This window comes from Schistocerca cancellata, chromosome 4, assembly GCF_023864275.1.
Source record: "Schistocerca cancellata isolate TAMUIC-IGC-003103 chromosome 4, iqSchCanc2.1, whole genome shotgun sequence".
NCBI classification, from domain to species: domain Eukaryota; kingdom Metazoa; phylum Arthropoda; class Insecta; order Orthoptera; family Acrididae; genus Schistocerca; species Schistocerca cancellata.
The window spans coordinates 146,433,386-146,451,875 of NC_064629.1; the positions used below are offsets into that span (position 1 = coordinate 146,433,386).

An 18,490-nucleotide genomic window follows, 5' to 3' on the forward strand; every position below is an offset into this window, starting at 1 on the left:
CGCAACTTTCAACCGAAATACATTTTTTTTGTTTTATATCTGTTAAAAGACCAACATGTTTTTTTGGTTATCTGGTATTTCCATAAGACACAAAGTTTATACACGCTAGCGACATTCGTATCTGCTTGCAGTACTTCAGTTGACGTCATATGGAATACGGCGTTACTGGAAAATGTGAAGGTTTTGGAAATAATAACTGGCGTCAGCAATCCAGACAGTGGGAACTAAGTTTGAGGATTTGGTTTGTCGGTTGGATAATAATGTCTTTGGTGTGACGGAGTGCAGGAATCCCGCCAATACAACTGCAACGTAGCACGTGCACGAGTTGAGCGTAGAGGTCTCTCAGTGAGTAGCTGGTCGCTTGTTGGTGAGTCTTGTTTTCGTATTTTTGGTTGTTGTCTTGCGTTATGTTGTCTTTCGCATGTGTTTTGAGTGAATTTTCGTGAGGTAGTAAGAAGTAATTACAAGGAGGTTTCATTTTTGCGTGTATGTTGGTAATTTTCAAAAATGTTAGCTTTGAGCAGCCATATTTGCTGCTATAGTGGCTCTCGAAACTTCATTCCAAAGTCATATGGAACTCCGCAGTGTAGAAATTTCCGCGTCTGAAGCTCGTCGCGAATGGAAACCTTGTAACTTTGAACTAATAAGTTTATGGTATAGCTTCCTTACTAGTCTTGGGTGCCCGTAACTTGTCGAAGCGTAAAAGTTATCTGAATTATGAGTAACTGCAGATGTAATGAAATACCTAGTAATAGTAAAACGAGAATAAAAAAGTAATGTTTATTACTGTAAGTTCACTGTTAAGAGTGCGTCAGAGGCTTAAAATTTATGAATACGATACTAATGTTGTACATTAACTTCAGCTCCGCTCTCATTCGTGTAAATATTTACGCTGATCCATACCAAAAAGTATGTTAGATATGTAATAGAAGCTACATATACAGATTGTAAATGACTTTGAAATTAGTTTTATTAAGGGTTTTATATCTGTCGTATATTATGTTTGGTGTTCCGGAGTACGTTCTAGTGAAACAAAGGTGGGGGCGCGGTCCTAACCTTTTAGGTTACTGTATGGTTTGTGCAGTGCATCGAAGTTTGTGAACAGCAATATCGCAAGTTACATTGCGAAGTGATTGTTTGATTTTGCGTAAGAGAAATATAAGATACTGTCTGCTTTGAATATGTTACATTATAGTAGCAGCTATGTCACATCCTGGTGCATACTTTCTCATTGGTTCTCATAATCTCGTTTTGAGATGATTAAGACCTCTGTATGAGAAACTGCTCTTTCGGCAGGAGTTAGGATTCCTCGTCGATTTATCGGTCTGTTTTTTGATACTCGATTAATTTCGTGATAGTTTTTCTTGCGATGGTTAATTTATTCCTTATGCTTCTATCTTCTATCTCCGTAACTGCGTATTGCAGTTACTCTTGAGGTATGTAGCGGAAGTGTAATTTGATGTTTTTGTCACAGTTTCCATTAGAGCTGTAGAGCTGCTTTAACGATACTCAACTTTTCTGTTACTGTGATAAAGCATCGTAGTCGTAATTGGAAATCGCTTCCGGTGCAGTTAATTTGCGTACCTGAACATTTTGCGTATCCAAATATGGCGAATGTAACTTTAAAGTATTGTTCGCGCAAAGTTGACACTCGGAGCGGTGGCTGACGGGAGCGGCTGTAAATGATTAATGCTTTTACGGTCTCTCCCGTCAGCCACCGCGCAGTGTCAGCTTTGTTTACACGTGTAGTAGCCATATTGTTTGTCCGCGGTAAGTTGAATATTGGCGCGGTGGCTGTCGGTCACGGTCGTCTCTCAGCATTGTGGCTGTCGAGGGGTGAGGATCGGCGAGGGGGAAGGCAGTCTGCTGCTTACATAATTACCGTTTCGTGCTGACACGAAATCGGAGGCGGCACTCGGGGAAATTTTGACCGCTTAAATGGCACTTCCACCATACCGGAAATTAGACATTGATGCTAGTTTTATCGGCAGTGTATCTATTTATCGAAAACAGAGATGAATGTACAACTTACGAACTATGACGTCGGAAACGATTTATACTGTTCACACACTGCATTTATTACACTGCGCCACAGCAGTAACGTTTACAAGGTGTAATTGTATGAAATAACTGTCAAAATGATTACTAAAGATCCGTCATGTTTGATTAAAATCATCACTTGAGTGTGTGTGATAGTGATGTTATCGATGACCATTTCTATTATTCCATGTCATGTCCAGTACCCTTGCTCCAGGTACTGAACGTTCCAGTAGTATTCAGAATCTGCGCTCTTCCCTTAGACATGTCGCCAGTGACATTGAACTCCCTGAAATTTTTATTCATCTATATCTGTCGTATTGGGTCTAGGTCGCAGTATTAGGGCGATAAACGCGCTACTTTGTGTCGTGCTCTTAGCGGTCTTATCCACGACGTACTTTTACGGCTGCTTTTTCATTTATTGAAGATAACAGTTCAGCCTTCTTCAGTGAGCCGTTGCAGTTTATTTGCCCATCTTGCAACCACTCGAACATCATAATCCTGAAATGAGGCATTCTGTTGCTTTCCGTGCTATGGTATGGCGCATTATCCATACAGTGATAGAAATGGGTGGAATTTACAGGCTGCCTTATCTATAGGCCCTCCTTCCAGATAGTCCGGTAGTTTCGTCAAATTAAGTTCGCAAGTGAGTGGAAAGTTTATTGCATGAAACTTTCTGACAATTGAAATTTGGTGCCATATTGAGTTATCAGGTTACTCTCGGTCCGGCACAGTTCTGTCAGAAAGGTCGAAATCAACGCACACTCCGCTGCTGGGTGGAAGTTCTAGTTTCTTGCCTCTTGCTGCAAGTACTTGCCGAGTGTCTTCGTGTGTGTGTGTGTGTGTGTGTGTGTGTGTGTGTGTGTGTGTGTGTCAGTTACAGTGCAGAAATACTGTCGAAAAGAATGATATACAGACGAGTCCCCCTGAACACAATTGGCACCACCAGTCAAGGAAATGTTAAATGAGTTTACCAATCAATGTTTCGTCAGCAGGGAAAGTGGAATGACAGAATACGTCTCTCAATTTTAGCTGATTTTTGTTACTGTAAACGTCAATGCATTAAATGTGATAAAAGCAGTGAGTACTGCTTGCAGAAATTGGAGTACTGTAAACCCCGTCTCAGGGGAGACCGCGGCGCATTTTTGTCCTGTTGTTGAATATCGGATTATACAATACCGGTACATCAGATGCTGGAAATTTGTGTGGGACATCCTCTAAGTTCTTAATGTAAGACAAGTTCTCAATTTTAGTTAATTGAATTTTCTTGGTAACATTTACTTCCCTACTATGGTATTTATTTTTGTTTAGTCACGAGTTTTATTCATTAATAACGATGAAATAGTTGAGATTGCTCTGGTTTTTAAGAATAACTGCACTTCTGTAACAAGTACTTGCGGCGCGTTCCCGAAATTTGTCCCTGTGGCTTGAAGTAAATGTGAGTAAGATTTTGTTCAATGTAAACCCCAGCAAGTGCTGATAAAGGTTACTTGCTAGTGGACGCAAGCATTTTGTAATACTTAAAGCATCTAGTGGCAACTTGCCGTTTGCAGCGCTCGGAGACGAATTTCTTTCAAGTAGTGCTGCTTTTCTCCACTTCTGGCAGCACTAGCGAAATCGTAAAGTTGTCGTGGTCACAGTACTTCGCCTGAAAAGCATTCACTGTTACTCTTCAAACTCGACAGTAAGAATAGAAACTTCAACTAATCCTCAGTTGTCGGTTGGAAATTCTTACAGGTTCGTTGGTGCAGTAAGATGCGTGGCAATTATTTGGATTAGTAACCCAGAAACTTCATGCTTCTTAAATCATAACATTGAGTATAAACATGGCTGTTTAGTAGTCAGAATTCATTGGACTATATCTGGTCGTGGAAAGAGTCCCTACATAATTATCATGGGCCGATAAACGTTGGAAACCAAACCAACGCCAGCAGACTATTACGTCACACGCCTGAACACCGTGTTAAAAACGACTGTTTGATGTCACATTATCCCCCTCTTAGTGTTCTAAGATTAAATTCTGTTAAGTCAAAGCCGTACCATACCCCCAGAAATGGTTACAAAAACAATGACCTATTCTGAAAGAGCCATGAATTTCTGGCAAGTAAAAGTGTCATTACTTCAATCGCACCCATTTAAGATGTCTTACATCCCAACCTAACCACATCTATGATGGAAAAAAACAGCAAATATTTCTATCAAACCATAGCTCTGTTTATTTCGGTGCTGTATGTAATTTGTGTGGACGCAACGAGTCAGTGGCATTGGCTAAATAGGCAGTCTGCAGTGTTCGCTGGATTGGCTAACCAGATCACGTGTACTATGCTTAGATTGTGTAACAAAAGCAAATCACATAGCGCAGTCGCGATTTCAGATTTAGAAGCTATCGTGCCGTATTTCGTGGAGCTCGTATGTATACTTGGCAGTGGCGAAGCATGGGATTTTTTGTGGGATGGGCAGAGAATTCCGAATTTCGAAGAATTAATTTTAAAACAAATCTAAAACACGCATACTACTACAGAAATTGTGATAAATGTTATACATTCGTAAAAATATAACATAGTAATGCACCATTACGTCTTATTATAAATTTGCTCTACCCTCCTGGCCTTTTCCTTGGCGTCATTATCGATGACACGAGATACGAAACCTTGTCGACTGGTTGAAGATTTCAGTTCCCTTCTCTATAGCCAAACTTGCAAAGTTTGACTTTGTCATTGTGTATCGAAGGTAGGCTTTAACACGTTTTGATGCACTCACGCTTCTTTGCAAGATAGTGTGGTTGCTGGAATTGCAAGAACCAACCTTAGTAACTTAACACATACAGGTAACATTTTTAATCCATTATTTATAATGGATTTAAGGACGTCTTAAGGCTCTCGACGTTTATGCTCACTGCGTTAAACGTAAGTTCTCTTTTCAGTTTTTCATAGTCAATAAAAGATATATTTTAAGTAGTTTTTCAACTTAATGTGTAGGGAAGTTGTCTACTATAACCTTAGAACTTTCTCATTAACAAGTTCTGTAAAATGTTAAATGGAAGGTCTGGAATCTATTTTCGATGTTTACTACTACCGTCAGTTATTTCGAGTACCAGCCTTCGCAATTTCTGAATACTTCTGTTTCGTTAAAATTAATTTCAGGTACCCATGCTGAATTTACAAGGCTGTTAGCTTCCACTATGCATTTTAGGGATCAACGGAGACGTCCGATCTCACCTGTCTTTGACCCAAGATATCGTCGTGTTACGGCGCGGACTAGTTTGAGTTGCTTGTTTGTTCAAAAATGACTGAGCACTATGGGACTTAACTTCTGAGGTCATCAGTCCCCTAGAACTTAGAAGTACTTACACTAACCTAAGGACATCACACACATCCATGCCATAGGCAGGATTCGAACCTGCGACCGTAGCGATCGTGCAGTTCCACTGTAGCGCCTAGAACCGCACGGCCATCCCGGCCGGAGCTTGTTTGTTGTTCGGGTTGGTGGTGTCCTCTGGTGTTTGTATGGTCCGACTGAATTTTTGTTACGTATATCTCGCGAAGAGACCATGAGGATAAAATCAGATTAGAGCCCACACAGAAGCATACCGACAATCCTTTTCACGAACAATACGAGACTGGAATAGAAGGGAGAACCGATAGAGGTACTCAGGGTACCCTCCGCCACACAGTCATGTGGCTTGTGGAGTACGGATGTAGACGTAAATGCATTGGGTTCATTTGATTTTTGATGATGGCAGTGAGAAGTATTTCGGTGTGCTTGTGATTGAAGAACTGAAATTGGTTTGCGTCATAAATTAATTTTGTTTTGTTTAGGTAATTGCGTTGTCGATAGGTGTTACTGGTTTGTCGTGCGGTAAGGCGTTTAATTTATTGCGGCTTCTTTAGTTAGGTATGGATAAGACTGTAAAATACAATAGCTCGAGGTTGCGTGCGGAGATAGGCGAGAACATCTCTCATAAAGTTTCTGCAGATTTCTGGACTCTTACCAGAAACTGTGGAATGGAGAGAGTCCGGCGAGAAGCCTGGCGTCTCGGATCAGATACTGTTATGTGGCCGTGTCGAAGGGATAACCTTGGGCGCTCCGGCAGCCGGCGGTACCTAGTTCGAGAAATCTAGGTTGGCCATTGAATTGTTTTGATGACTTACTTTTGTTATAGGTCTATCATTTTTTGCGCTTATAAGACTGGAGTGAGAACTTTCAGATTAGTTTCCTCTTTGTAGGGAAATGTTGGGAATGTGATGTATAGGGGTAAGTTGGGTGGGCCAGGGGTGGTGGTAGATACTTCAGTCTAGGAAGAGAGTATGGGAGGGTAAGCCTCCGGTTGGTTTATGGGTGTGGAGGGGAGGGCGTTATTTCAGGGGGGTGTATACGCATCGTTTTTTCAGGGTTTTAGAGGGGCGTACTTAGAGGGAATTGGTGGGGTTAATTGAAGTGTATATAGAGAATCGGAGTACTATAGTGCCAGATGCTTTTTCGTCGTATAGGGGGTTGAGGAAGAGAGTTACGATAATTTAGTTGTAAATCAGTGTGTTCAAAAATTACGAAACTTGGGTGTGTACAAATAACAGGGGTTTTGGGGGCGGTTTAATTAGTCGTAGGGGGAAGAGGCGCTCTTCTAACCTGCAATCTCATTTAGATGAACATGGATGCTGGAAGAGCGTCCCTGAGAGTATTGTATTTTTAGCGTTTTTGAGGGCAGTTAATAACACGTACAGGCCAAGGGTGATTAGTTTAGGGGTTTTGTATGTGGGTGGAAGGTGCGGGTTGTGGGTAATGGTTGTGGTTTTGAGTTAGGTGGGGGAGTTGTTTTGTTACAGTTTTTGAGTTGTGTGATTTGTTTTCTGGTTTTTATTTGTTAGTGAATTTTTTTCTGTGGAGGGATGTTAGGGGTTGGTAGGTTGAGGGTTTGGGAGTTTTAGATTTTTGTTTGATTGCGGTAGCTAACGTAGTGTGTAGCGCCGGAATTTGTTTGTGGTAAGTAATCTTTTTCTGGGACCTATTGTTAGCCAGTTGTATTGTGGGGTCTTTGTGTTATGGGTTTGGTTTTGTGTGTCGCAGCTATAGGTGTTTGTTTTTTGGCATCGTCAACTATGGTCGATCTATCCAGCTTAAGGGATGTCAGATTCTAATTTTTGTTTTCGGTGTTGATTTTGTGGTATCTATAGTGGCGGTGTGATTCTAATTTTTGTAGTCGTAGAGTTTTATTTTGTGGTATCGACAATTGCGGTTGAGCTATGTAGGTGAAGATGAGATCCCTGTCGATTTCGTGGATGCAGCGGAATGTGGGAATTGTCATTGTTTTTGTCGTTTTGTGTGGTTCGGGATCGTGGTGTGGTTTTATATTTTTAGTTTGTGCCCACCCAGAAACCTCAAATTTCCCGCGCTTGTCTTTTAAGTTTGATTATATTTTCGAAGGGAAATATTACTGTCTGTTTTTTATGTATTTTCTTTATGTAGTGACGTCATAGACGCCATACTGGATACAGTTAAAACTGTTACTTCCGCCATATTGTCACGGGTCAAAGCAGACGAATGGAATCGAAAGCTTCTGTAATCCTCATATCTTTCATTAGTCTTCATGCAGTTTTCAATTGCAAGCTTACAGCGTCTTATGTCGACAGTTTAACTTTGCAAGATGTCAGACAAGATGCCTGTATGCTGGAAAATAGAATTGTACAGCTGCAGCAGAAAGTTTGGTCATCCATATGTAATTTAGTCCATTTGCCTTTTGTGAAAAATTGCCGTCCCATCCTTTATCGTTTATTACATCGTTAAATGTTTCTCTCGGGTCCCTACAGCGCGTTAATGAAAATTCAACCTTGTTTCACAAGGACCTGGTGGTTTAAATCCCCTTTCCTTCAGTTCATTTCCTTTACTGGAACGGCCAAAAAATGCGTGAAATCCTGATAAATGTACCACATTTTTAATTGCGTAGTTCTTTCAGAAGAATGGAGAACTAGGCTCCACTGATATGAATGGCAGTGGATAGAGCATGAGGATACGCTTGCTTCATAATGGACTGGACACCGTAATTTTTCCGCGCAGTTGCACTGCAGTTGCCCCATGTTTGGGCCACTAATTCGTTTTTACCAGTATTACTTCTTAGCACTTGAAGCATAAGTCACTGTCTTGGGCACTCCGGTCTGTAGACGTCATAAAACTGACACTCTTGTATTTCAATTAGTCATTTGCAAAACGAAAAATTACTCATTCGACTTCTAATAGAGATTCGTTGTTTCGTCGGCTTGTACTGATAAGACTATTTTAACTTTAAATTTGTTCTTTAACAGCATCCGTAATGCAAGCTGCTAAATCGTCAGAGGAAGTGTTCGTAAATACTCCATCGGATGCTAAATGATATGTATGGTTCTTCTCCCGAGAAATTAGTTCTAAAATTACTTTATTTGCTCACCTCAGATTCGTCACGACTTCGAAGTGCAGTACTGAAATGGCGTCGAAACCTCCATTACTTATGTTTTGATCAATCTTCTCATTATTTCAAAGCGTGTTGCTTCTGAAAAAGATGGTCAACTCTTACTGTGCCTAGCCGATTGTATGTAAAAGCTGCTGTGATACATGCAGTGGAATATTTATTTTATCTTTCGAAAGGAAGTTTTGAACACTCTTCGCCTACTCCCCACTTACGCCGTTCAAAACCATTACCCATTCCAAATAGTACACGGTAAAAACACTTTTTCCTTACAACGCTACCACTTAACCACTGTTTTGAATTGTACCAGTGTTTGGAAACGTCTTACAAATTTTCCATAAGATTTAATAGACTGACTCAGCGCCGGCTTTCGTCCTTCCACAAAGAGTTTCTTCCAAAGACGAGAGAAAGTTATTTTCAATTACCAAATTCAGTGGTCTTACTTGAAATAAATGCGTCCACGAGAATTTGAATGAGCAATAGCATGCTTTTAAAACTTAATGACTTTAACATAGGCCTTTCGATAAGTGTCAGATTGACGACACATCGCACGTGACAGGGCACACAGATACACAGCACAACTACTTAAATTTGAAATACAAAGTTCATTAGTAGAGGTTTCACCATCAGCTCGTGTAGTTCAGCTGACATGAAAACCTACAGAGACGCTACAGAACTATCAGTTTGAAATAAGGCTACTAAATTTTAATCTGACGAACAATGAATACACCTATTTGCTGTCATCTTGCAACGTCCAGTGGCGCGTTCACATTTCTTTTCTATGAATGTCTTCTTGTTCTTTGTGTTTTAAGTAAACGCTAGAATTAAGAGTTAATTTCTCGTTCTGCTCAGCTGCTAGACGGTGCGAAGTAGCGCTATCTGTTATGGAACTGCTAAAGGACTTGTCATTACATTTAGCTGTGTATCTACCTGCTGGCGAGAAGCAGAATCAAATGCTAGCTTTTTCCCGTACTAGGGGTGTAGAAACCAGTCAGCCACGTAAATGAAACGGGATTTCTTCGTATGCTCATTACAAGCACAGAATTCAGAACTGTTACTGGTTACAAAGCTAGAGGAGTGATGCATTATACTGGCGGGTGCAGACACACAGCTAAAATATAAAATATTTGAGAACATTTACGAGGGTACGTGTCACATCAAATTCAGTATGAGCGAATTTTTTCGAAATTTTTGGGTAGGCTCTGCCTTGGAGCCTTAATGGACGCTTCGTCACTGATACTCGGCTATTGCGCAAATATGGAGTTTCAGTGCTACAGCGCATTAAATATCAGACATCCTCTGTCGATTTGTCATAGTGCCCGAAAGTCCGATACGGATGTATAAAAACTTAACCAAAGTGAGTCGTAACGCATGCAGCGGAAAAAGTGATCATTTTTGTAAATTTCGGGAAATCCGGGGCTTACCTGTAAAAGGTTTTCATGTAATTTGCGGACTTAATGCACGAGTGCGCTGGAACAAAATTTTGATAAAGTGGCTTGTAACAACATTTTGAGTGTCCACTGCAAGCAGCAGAGGTACTAAAATCAGACTTCAGCATATGACAGTAGAAAACGGTACCTTCAACGGTAATATTGGTAATATTAAACTATTGTGGTAAAGTTGAATGAGTGGTAAAGTAACCTACAAATTAGTTGCAGGAACATTGTTATGCACCACGCCGGTGCAGAAAGTCTAACAGCTGAGTAGCGTTGCTGTAACCCTGTTGTGGCTGGATTATGATAAATGTGGTTCAGAGAACTAGGCTTCTTCGATCAATCTGTGTAACATACTTAAGTGCGTGTTTCATGAATGCAGTGTTTGGACTTGATAATATGTAATATGGTGAGCTAAATATTAGTGTACTGACATGAAGTTGTCTTACAGGTCGAGGGAGCAATGGACAACAGGAGAGAGAATGGAACAGTCCAGCGCAAAAAGAAACTGAGTCTTCGGGGCAACAGACTTAGAAAGAAACGTTCTAGTTATTCAGAGGGTAAGTTCATACTTAGGTGACTAAGTGCTTCAGCCACATTCTGCTGGTGGTTTTTGTCGTCGTCGTCGTCGTCGTCGTCGTCGTCGTCGTCGTCGTCGTCGTCGTCGTTAGTCCCGAGACTAGTTTGATTCAGCTCTCCATGCTACTCTATCCTGTGCAAGCTTCATCTCCCAGTACCTACTGCAACCTACAACCTTCTGAATCTGCTTAGTGTATTCATCTCTTGGTCTCCCTCTAAGATTTTTACCCTCCACGCTGCCCTCCAGTACTAAATTGGTGATCCCTTGATGCCTCAGAACATGTCCTACCAAAAGAGCCCTTCTTCTAGTAAAGTTGTGCCACAAACTCCTCCCCAATCCTATTCAACACCTCATTAGTTACGTGATCTGCCCATCTAATCTTCAGCATTCTTCTGTAGCACCACATTTCGAACGCTTCTATTCGCTTCTATTCTCTTCTTCTCTAAACTATTTATCGTCGATGTTTCACTTCCATCCATGTGTTTTTGAAGAATGTAATTTCCGAAGTGGAGATAGTGCATTCTTTTCGGTGAGACGTTCGTGCTAGGTTTGGTATTACGACAGTACAGAGTAAAACACACCATGCCAAGACTGTAATAGTTCCTTGCACTTAAACTTCGAAGTCAAAGGTGATGTGATTTTGATGAAATTAGCGAGGCGGTGCAGGGATTATTTGCACAGTCAAGAAGAACAAAGTTCAAATCTCTTTCCATCCGACAATATTTAGAGTTCTCGTAATATCCGCGAACAGACGAGTGCTAGGATGTTTTCTGTGAAACCACTGAATTCCTTCCTCTGAGGTTCATGACCTTGATCTATTTTTGAGTGTGATTTAACTGGTTTAAGTATATAATACTACAGCGTTTTTACAACGGTTAAAAAGGCCCTAAACGACAGTGATGAGAATAAATGTACCACTGCACATGGATTGCCCTTCCATCCAGCCCTTCTCCTCAGTACCCCGTGGGCCAGTGCTAGTTCAGCGCAGATTTGAGTGCTGCTGCCCTTCAGAAAAAATTTAGAAACATTTGCCAGTTTTGGTATTTTTATTATCTCGTTGCCTCAATTTATGTACAGTGCTGAAATCTAATTCAGCAGCACTGTACAGAGGACATTGTAATAATTGCCCCATGTGCTCGTTGGCTTGTCTGGATTTGTGAAGTTCTACTGTACTGTAGAAATTAGATGGAATGGTCGGACTGTTTTTCAGAAAGGGCCTAAATAGTAAATGTGTACCCAAATTTGACTTCCCTTCCATGAAATTGCACATACATACGATAGCTAAAGTAAATTTTCTTTTTAGGTAAGACATATGATCATGATGGCTAAAGAAACAGTTGCTGTAAACTTTATTTTTAACCGAAAATAAAGAAGGAACTAAAACACCGAATTGTGTAGTTTCCAAAAAAAAATTAATAAATCTGTAGAACAAGTGGCTACTCCATCAAAACAAGTTTTTAAAAATCGTTAGATGCTAAAATATGTGCAATAAAATGTGATTAATAATAGTCTTAGGATATCAGTGATGTTTCTAGACAGTGACACTGCAAAATAGTTTTCATGTGACCAAGTGTGCAAACTTGGTCAGGTATTGGGTAGCACCATATTTTGGGAATATACTACATAAAGTTGTGGATAGTTCCCACACTATGCTTTCATGAAGCATTAAATCTTTTCTGGCCAAACAAATGAACTTACACGTTATTTGGATTAAATAACAAAGTAGAAACACATCTTCTACTTTCCTAGGTCACAGTACTGCTGAGGTTATAAAAGCATTTTGTGATATACTGCACTCAAAAAAGTTGACTAGTACTTAATTGGAATATATTCAGTGTGAGTCAGGGAAACTTAGACCTCAAACAGGTACTTAATTTAGGTGACTGTGGCCTGTACGTGATGAATAATCGTTTTCAGACGTGTTTAGAAGTTAACTTTATACGCTTTGTTTACAGCACTTCCCCGGCTGTTAGATTCCCCCTCACATATATAGGATTTCTAAAAAATTTCAAAGAGCAAGAAAATGCCATGTAAGTTTTGTAGCCATAGGTAGTTTGAGAATATTCTGGCAGCAGAGAAGACATCAGAAAAATGGCAGGATGTGAAACATTTTGTTTCTTGTATGGGGAAAAAGCAATTTCACAAACCAGGTTCAAAATTTTGTTAGATATTAGAAAAAGCTGCCAAAGATAATTTGATAACTGAAACTTAACTTTCCCTCATCTATTGCTGGAGTGGTAACACCATTCTTCAAAAAGTATCAAAGTGGTAATGTAATGGACCTTTATTGGCTGATCTAATGTAGATTGTTCTTTAACTTTTCATAAATTTTATGAGGCTGCACAGATAGTGACATACACAAACATCCAGAATTTTATTTGGAAGATAAATCTATGCATACAGAACTTCATAATTAAGGCTTTTGAGGGAAATTATTAGGAAAAATTTACTTCCTGAGATTCTGATACTATTGAGATCTGACGCTCATTTTTTGATTTCATTAGTTACAAACTGGATTGATAAATCTCCAATGAACTCACTAATGGTCTGAGGCTTATCTTTAGATCCAAGGTGACATTAAATTGCTGTTACTATTAAACTAAAACGAAATTGGTTATAACAGGTAAACAGATAACATTCTCGTTAATGACAAATGTCCAGTTGCATGAAATGTAGTTAGCGTCGCAGCACCACCTCTTGAGGCGATTTTGTATTAGGTTCATTACTGGCACACGACGCTGTGGCGCATTATGCTTACTACCTGAGCCCCATTTTACTGTTACTCCCTGTGAACGGGAACGCGTTATGCAGATCTTGGTGCCTCTCGCGTCCATCTAGAAAAGGTAATGATATTACTATTTTATATTTATAGTTTTTACTGAGTTAAACGAAGGCAATGTTGGCCTGATATATTCGACGACGCCCTTTGGAAACCCTGACTAAAGGATTCTTCTAAGAAATACCAAATTAAGGTATTTGCTCTTTCAATAGTTGATATGTTTATACAGGGTGTTTCAAAAATGACCGGTATATTTGAAACGGCAATACAAACTAAACGAGCAGCGATAGAAATACACCGTTTGTTGCAATATGCTTGGGACAACAGTACATTTTCAGGCAGACAAACTTTCGAAATTACAGTACTTACAAATTTCAACAACAGATGGCGCTGTGGTCTGGGAAACTCTATAGTACGATATTTTCCACATATCCACCATGCGTAGCAATAATATGTCGTAGTGTCTGAATGAAATTACCCGAAACCTTTGACAACGTGTCTGGTGGAATGGCTTCACATGCAGATGAGATGTACTGCTTCAGCTGTTCAATTGTTTCTGGATTCTGGCGGTACACCTGGTCTTTCAAGTGTCCCCACAGAAAGAAGTCACAGGGGTTCATGTCTGGCGAATAGCGAGGCCAATCCACGCCGCATCCTGTATGTTTCGGATAGCCCAAAGCAATCACACGATCATCGAAATATTCATTCAGGAAATTAAAGACGTCGGCCGTGCGATGTGGCCGGGCACCATCTTGCATAAACCACGAGGTGTTCGCAGTGTCGTCTAAGGCAGTTTGTACCGCCACAAATTCACGAAGAATGTCCAGATAGCGTGATGCAGTAATCGTTTCGGATCTGAAAAATGGGCCAATGATTCCTTTGGAAGAAATGGCGGCCCAGACCAGTACTTTTTGAGGATGCAGGGACGATGGGACTGCAACATGGGGCTTTTCGGTTCTCCATATGCGCCAGTTCTGTTTATTGACGAAGCCGTCCAGGTGAAAATAAGCTTCGTCAGTCAACCAAATGCTGCCCACATGCATATCGCCGTCATCAATCCTGTGCACTATATCGTTAGCGAATGTCTCTCGTGCAGCAATAGTAGCGGCGCTGAGGGGTTGCCGCGTTTGAATTTTGTATGGATCGAGGTGTAAACTGGCGCACGAGACGATACGTGGACGTTGGCGTCATTTGGACCGCAGCTGCAACACGGCGAACGGAAACCCGAGGCCGCTGTTGGATCACCTGCTGCACTAGCTGCGCGTTACCCTCTGTGGTTGCCGTACGCGGTCGCCCTACCTTTCCAGCACGTTCATCCGTCACGTTCCCAGTCCGTTGAAATTTTTCAAACAGATCCTTTATTGTATCGCTTTTCGGTCCTTTGGTTACATTAAACCTCCGTTGAAAACTTCGTCTTGTTGCAACAGCACTGTGTTCTAGGCGGTGGAATTTAACACCAGAAAAATCCTCTGTTCTAAGGAATAAACCATGTTGTCCACAGCACACTTGCACGTTGTGAACAGCACACGCTTACAGCAGAAAGACGACGTACAGAATGGCGCACCCACAGACTGCGTTGTCTTCTATATCTTTCACATCACTTGCAGCGCCATCCGTTGTTGAAAATTGTAACTACTGTAATTTCGAAAGTTTGTCCGCCTGAAAATGTACTGTTGTCCCAAGCATATTGCAACAAACGGTGTATTTCTATCACTGCTCGTTTAGTTTTTATTGCCGTTTCAAATATACCGGTCATTTTTGAAACACCCTGTACATGCTTATAGGTTATCAAAGTCTGCATAACACGATCTCGAGTCTTAAATAGATGTATTTTCTGTTTCCCCCAGGGGGTCCACAACTCTTTTGTGGATACGTGCGTGGCGAGCATGGGGCCCTGAGCCATTGCAGCCTTCTTTCTCTTCAGGGCTGCATTTCCTTTCCCTTCCCCTCCTTGCTCCTTTCCCCTCGCCCTCTCCTCTCCCCTCCCTCTCTTGGTGTCCTTGCTTATGTTGGCCCCGCTATCCTCCTGGTTCTGTTGGTTTTCTAATTCGGTTTTGTTGCATAATCATCTCCTCCTTTTGGCATTCGTTGGTCCCCCTCTGGGGTTTGACCTCCATTACAAAATTTCTCCTCCGTAGTGTGAGCCATTTGGGGAAGAGCACCTTACCTAGTGTCCCCGATGTGCGCCCTCCTAGTACATTCCATCTTTTCTTTCACGCTGTCAGATGCTAGGGTGCATAGCCAGCACGGTAGCCAGCCCGTGTGGTGGGGTCGCTATGTACCCTTTTGGTTGAGCCCCCTGAACACAAAGGGATCACACTTCTGATACCTGAGATGTGACCTACTCATGCATGCCTTGGAGTGGTTGCTCGTCCTCCTGGAGCATGGGAACTCCCGGCAATGGCCACTGTGCCAGACGGCCCTTGCTGTGGCTGGGTGGCGCCCGTGAGGAGAGCCCCTGATGAGAGTGGGTGGTATCAGGGCGGACGCTATGCAAATGAAACGCATACGGATCCAGAACTCCGGCCATTCTTCTGCGGCCGTCTCTGTGTGGAACTGACACCTCAAGTGCTGCTTCTCTTGCCCCTTTGGCCTTCCCTTCCATGGCTACCCCCTGGGAAGAGGGTCAGGCCCATCGGCTAGGGGCGAAACCTTTCCCCCGTCACCTAGTTTGCACCAGGACTGATGGAGACACTTTCACCAATAACAAACGTTAATTCTTTGTCGAACACATTGAAGACAAGTTTGGTGAAGTGGACTCCCTGAGCAAGATGCGGTTGGGTTCGTTGCTGATAAAAACTGCTTCAGCTGCCCAATCTGCGGCCCTTCGTGCCTGTACCCATCTTGGCACACTACCTGTCCATTACCCCCACCAGTCTCTAAATATGGTACAAGGTGTGATTTTTCGCAGGGACCTCAACCTTCAAACTGATGAACTTCGGGACAATCTCGGATGGCGGGGTGTTCACTTTGTTCGGCATGGTCAGAAGGGTCCTAAAGACAATCGTATTGATACTGGTGCCTTTATCCTGGCCTTTGAAGGGGATACCCTCTCTGAGAAACCCCCCTGTGGGTCCGGGGATTAGAATAGGCCTGAGGTATTCCTGCCTGTCGTAAGAGGCGACTAAAAGGAGTCCATCCACCTCACGGGGGTAGTTAGCGCCTGCGTCCGGAGACGGACGGTTCCACGACCTATAATTGTGGTCTTTTTGGTTTTTCACTTATCGTTTCTTCCTTCCTTTGGTTGGTTCCTTTGTTTGCTCTTCTCCACCTCACTGTCTTCCTTACTCTTTCCCTTGACTTCTTCTCATTGCCTTCTTCTTCTCATTGCCTTCTTCTTCTCATTGCCTTCTTCTCCTCCTCATTGCCTTCTTCTCCTCCTCATTGCCTTCTTCTCCTCCTCATTGCCTTCTTCTCCTCCTCATTGCCTTCTTCTTCTCCTCCTCATTGCCTTCTTCTTCTCCTCCTCATTGCCTTCTTCTTCTCCTCCTCATTGCCTTCTTCTTCTCCTCCTCATTGCCTTCTTCTTCTCCTCCTCATTGCCTTCTTCTTCTCCTCCTCATTGCCTTCTTCTTCTCCTCCTCATTGCCTTCTTCTTCTCCTCCTCATTGCCTTCTTCTTCTCCTCCTCATTGCCTTCTTCTTCTCCTCCTCATTGCCTTCTTCTTCTCCTCCTCATTGCCTTCTTCTTCTCCTCCTCATTGCCTTCTTCTTCTCCTCCTCATTGCCTTCTTCTTCTCCTCCTCATTGCCTTCTTCTTCTCCTCCTCATTGCCTTCTTCTTCTCCTCCTCATTGCCTTCTTCTTCTCCTCCTCATTGCCTTCTTCTTCTCCTCCTCATTGCCTTCTTCTTCTCCTCCTCATTGCCTTCTTCTTCTCCTCCTCATTGCCTTCTTCTCCTCCTCCTCATTGCCTTCTTCTTCTCCTCCTCCTCATTGCCTTCTTCTTCTCCTCCTCCTCATTGCCTTCTTCTTCTCCTCCTCCTCATTGCCTTCTTCTTCTCCTCCTCCTCATTGCCTTCTTCTTCTCCTCCTCCTCATTGCCTTCTTCTTCTCCTCCTCCTCATTGCCTTCTTCTTCTCCTCCTCCTCATTGCCTTCTTCTTCTCCTCCTCCTCATTGCCTTCTTCTTCTCCTCCTCCTCATTGCCTTCTTCTTCTCCTCCTCCTCATTGCCTTCTTCTTCTCCTCCTCCTCATTGCCTTCTTCTTCTCCTCCTCCTCATTGCCTTCTTCTCCTCCTCCTCCTCATTGCCTTCTTCTTCTCCTCCTCCTCATTGCCTTCTTCTTCTCCTCCTCCTCATTGCCTTCTTCTTCTCCTCCTCCTCATTGCCTTCTTCTTCTCCTCCTCATTGCCTTCTTCTTCTCCTCCTCATTGCCTTCTTCTTCTCCTCCTCATTGCCTTCTTCTTCTCCTCCTCATTGCCTTCTTCTTCTCCTCCTCCTCATTGCCTTCTTCTTCTCCTCCTCCTCATTGCCTTCTTCTTCTCCTCCTCCTCATTGCCTTCTTCTTCTCCTCCTCCTCATTGCCTTCTTCTTCTCCTCCTCCTCATTGCCTTCTTCTTCTTCTCCTCCTCCTCATTGCCTTCTTCTTCTTCTCCTCCTCCTCATTGCCTTCTTCTTCTTCTCCTCCTCCTCATTGCCTTCTTCTTCTTCTCCTCCTCCTCATTGCCTTCTTCTTCTTCTCCTCCTCCTCATTGCCTTCTTCTTCTCCTCCTCCTCATTGCCTTCTTCTTCTCCTCCTCCTCATTGCCTTCTTCTTCTCCTCCTCCTCATTGCCTTCTTCTTCTCCTCCTCCTCATTGCCTTCTTCTTCTCCTCCTCCTCATTGCCTTCTTCTTCTCCTCCTCCTCATTGCCTTCTTCTTCTCCTCCTCCTCATTGCCTTCTTCTTCTCCTCCTCCTCATTGCCTTCTTCTTCTCCTCCTCCTCATTGCCTTCTTCTTCTCCTCCTCCTCATTGCCTTCTTCTTCTCCTCCTCCTCATTGCCTTCTTCTTCTCCTCCTCCTCATTGCCTTCTTCTTCTCCTCCTCCTCATTGCCTTCTTCTTCTCCTCCTCCTCATTGCCTTCTTCTTCTCCTCCTCCTCATTGCCTTCTTCTTCTCCTCCTCCTCATTGCCTTCTTCTTCTCCTCCTCCTCATTGCCTTCTTCTTCTCCTCCTCCTCATTGCCTTCTTCTTCTCCTCCTCCTCATTGCCTTCTTCTTCTCCTCCTCCTCATTGCCTTCTTCTTCT

General features: G+C 42.5%; 1 protein-coding gene across 1 annotated transcript in view; it reads left to right on the forward strand.

The window, feature by feature from the left end:
* The first annotated feature begins 255 nt into the window (after positions 1–255).
* Positions 256–18,490, forward strand: part of LOC126184947 (uncharacterized) — a 51,468-nt gene continuing 33,233 nt past the window's right edge. The window contains exons 1-2 of the mRNA XM_049927621.1: positions 256–367; positions 10,358–10,466. Of these exons, the coding sequence (XP_049783578.1) occupies positions 10,370–10,466 (97 nt within the window). The 5' untranslated portion in view covers positions 256–367; positions 10,358–10,369. The remainder of the gene's footprint in view (positions 368–10,357; positions 10,467–18,490) is intronic.